The 2,060-nt window shown below is 42.7% G+C and overlaps 1 protein-coding gene across 1 annotated transcript in view; it reads right to left on the bottom strand.

The window, feature by feature from the left end:
• The window catches only part of LOC310821661 (glutamate receptor 1-like), a gene marked incomplete at both ends in the record, with an annotated part of 40,096 nt that extends 38,331 nt beyond the window's left edge, over window positions 1-1,765 (bottom strand). Inside the window, 2 exons of the mRNA XM_083693794.1 lie at window positions 1,353-1,487; window positions 1,681-1,765. Of these exons, the coding sequence (XP_083549920.1) occupies window positions 1,353-1,487; window positions 1,681-1,765 (220 nt within the window). The remainder of the gene's footprint in view (window positions 1-1,352; window positions 1,488-1,680) is intronic.
• Between the last annotated feature and the right edge of the window lie 295 nt (window positions 1,766-2,060).

Below are 2,060 nucleotides of genomic sequence, written 5' to 3'. Positions count from 1 at the left end.
TCAATCTTCGTGTGTGCTCCTGTCTGCTGTCTTTTCCTTTCGTCTGGTGATGTTGATGTTGACTCCCTGAACCCTCTGAATGGCATATTACATGCCTCTGTAGACATGAGTTATGTTCGATTTGAGTTCATTTGTAGCAACACTATCCACTCACTGACTCCTTTCTCTTGCCAGTCATGTCATGTGTGTCACAGCTCTCTGCACCTGATGAGTGAACCTGCTCTGGCTGACAGAAGCAGGAAGCTGTGTCTGCACTTCCTGGGACAGGAGTATGACTGTGTTTGTGATGCAGGCAGACACGCATGCACCCGTGCGTGTGTGTGTGTGTGTGTGTGTGTGTGTGTGTGTGTGTGTGTGTGTGTGTGTGTGTGCGTGCGTGGTGTGTTCATGTATTACCAACATGATGTGCCTCTCTTCAAAACAATGAAACATCAATCGTGATGGACTAAGAGCATATCCTAATCAGTACACACAGTACATTATCAGATCTAGAATCAGGAGAGAACCTGTACCTAGTATACACAATATTTAATAATATTTACAAATATATTAATAATATCTGGCATTTGTGCTGCCGAATCTTGGGGGAAGCAGCTGCGGTCACTGAAATTGTTAAATTGTTACACCCCATTGGGACATTGGGACATTCATTACAGTTTTTAATTTAATTTCATCTTTTCATTCATTCTCATAAGACATGTTTATGTTACATTCTTCAAGGATCAATGGTTGTATATCGTTCATTCATCAAGTCCAGAAATTGATGTACTGTACCAATCCCAGATTTGCCCCTTTAATGAAAATCTTAATTGAAATTCCTCATTGACCCTTTAAACGAAGATGTTTAAACAACAGAAAAACAAAGAACATTGATACAACTCAAGTCCCCCTGTTTCACGACAGGTGTGATAATCAAATAAACACCCTTCAGCCTTAAAAGCACCTGCGGTGCTCCCCGCCAATCAACGTTATTGATTATATAGAAGAAGAAAAGTAGGCCAGTTTGATACGATGTCAACAGATGTTTAAAACCAGAGCCATCATCGACTGTAGGCCTATATGACTCTGGTTAAAACAATGAAATTACACTATGCGTAACATGTTTAACATATTCGTGGAAATAAAAGAGTACGTAGTCTGTGAGGCCCGTTGAGTAAAATCCATATGTCATGTTTACGGATACTAGCAGTTTTAGACATGTCATAAAGCAACAGTTTGGCGGTGTGTTAAATATGCAGACAATGGTTAGACACACCAATCACGCTTCATTGTCATCATAAGAGTGGTAGACACTCATTACAGCGCAATCATGATGTTTTATATCTGTGTGGGTAGATCCAGGTTAAACTTACATGCGTATGTCATGGCGAAGCTGCTCGCCGTGTCCACCATATCCACTTGTGGTACCAGCTTGGGGATATCCTGGTGGTGGGAGAGAGCGAACCGAAACACCTCATATTCGTGAGAACCCGTCGGGAACAATCCCCCTGTGAGAAAAAGACCATCGTTCACAACTGTAGGTTCACAGCTGTCACATTAAACGGCGCATACAATAGGATACGTGGAGATGGTCATGCAACTTCGGCGCACTTTGTACAGTAATTACGCAGCAGTTTATGTCAAAGTGACATGATTGTTGCGGTGATGACAGAATAAAGCATGAATGTTGCTCATACCCACCTATATTGATATTACTTGGGAAACTTGTACCACAGCAAAACCCAACGAAAAAACTGACCAAGACCAAGGTAGAGCTTCGCCGCATATTTCCTTTAGCATTGGCGACGCAAAAAAAGCCAAATTCCAACAAAAGGTCCGCTTCTGTTCCCAACAAGCCTTAGTCAAGTCACTCACAATGCATCCATAGTTATAAAAGACCAGCTGAATACGTAGAGCTTACTCTGCACCGCTCACTCTGCCACACTGACGCTCTCTCTCTCTCTCTCTCTCTCTCTCTCTCTCTCTCTCTCTCTCTCTCTCTCTCTCTCTCTGCCGTGCGCGCAGAGCTAACGGTAATAAACGTGCCAATAACGGAACCAACTGAGAGCCCTACCTTAACT

This window comes from Argentina silus (assembly GCF_951799395.1).
Source record: "Argentina silus genome assembly, chromosome: 2".
NCBI classification, from domain to species: domain Eukaryota; kingdom Metazoa; phylum Chordata; class Actinopteri; order Argentiniformes; family Argentinidae; genus Argentina; species Argentina silus.
This window is presented reverse-complemented; position numbering and strand designations above follow the sequence as displayed.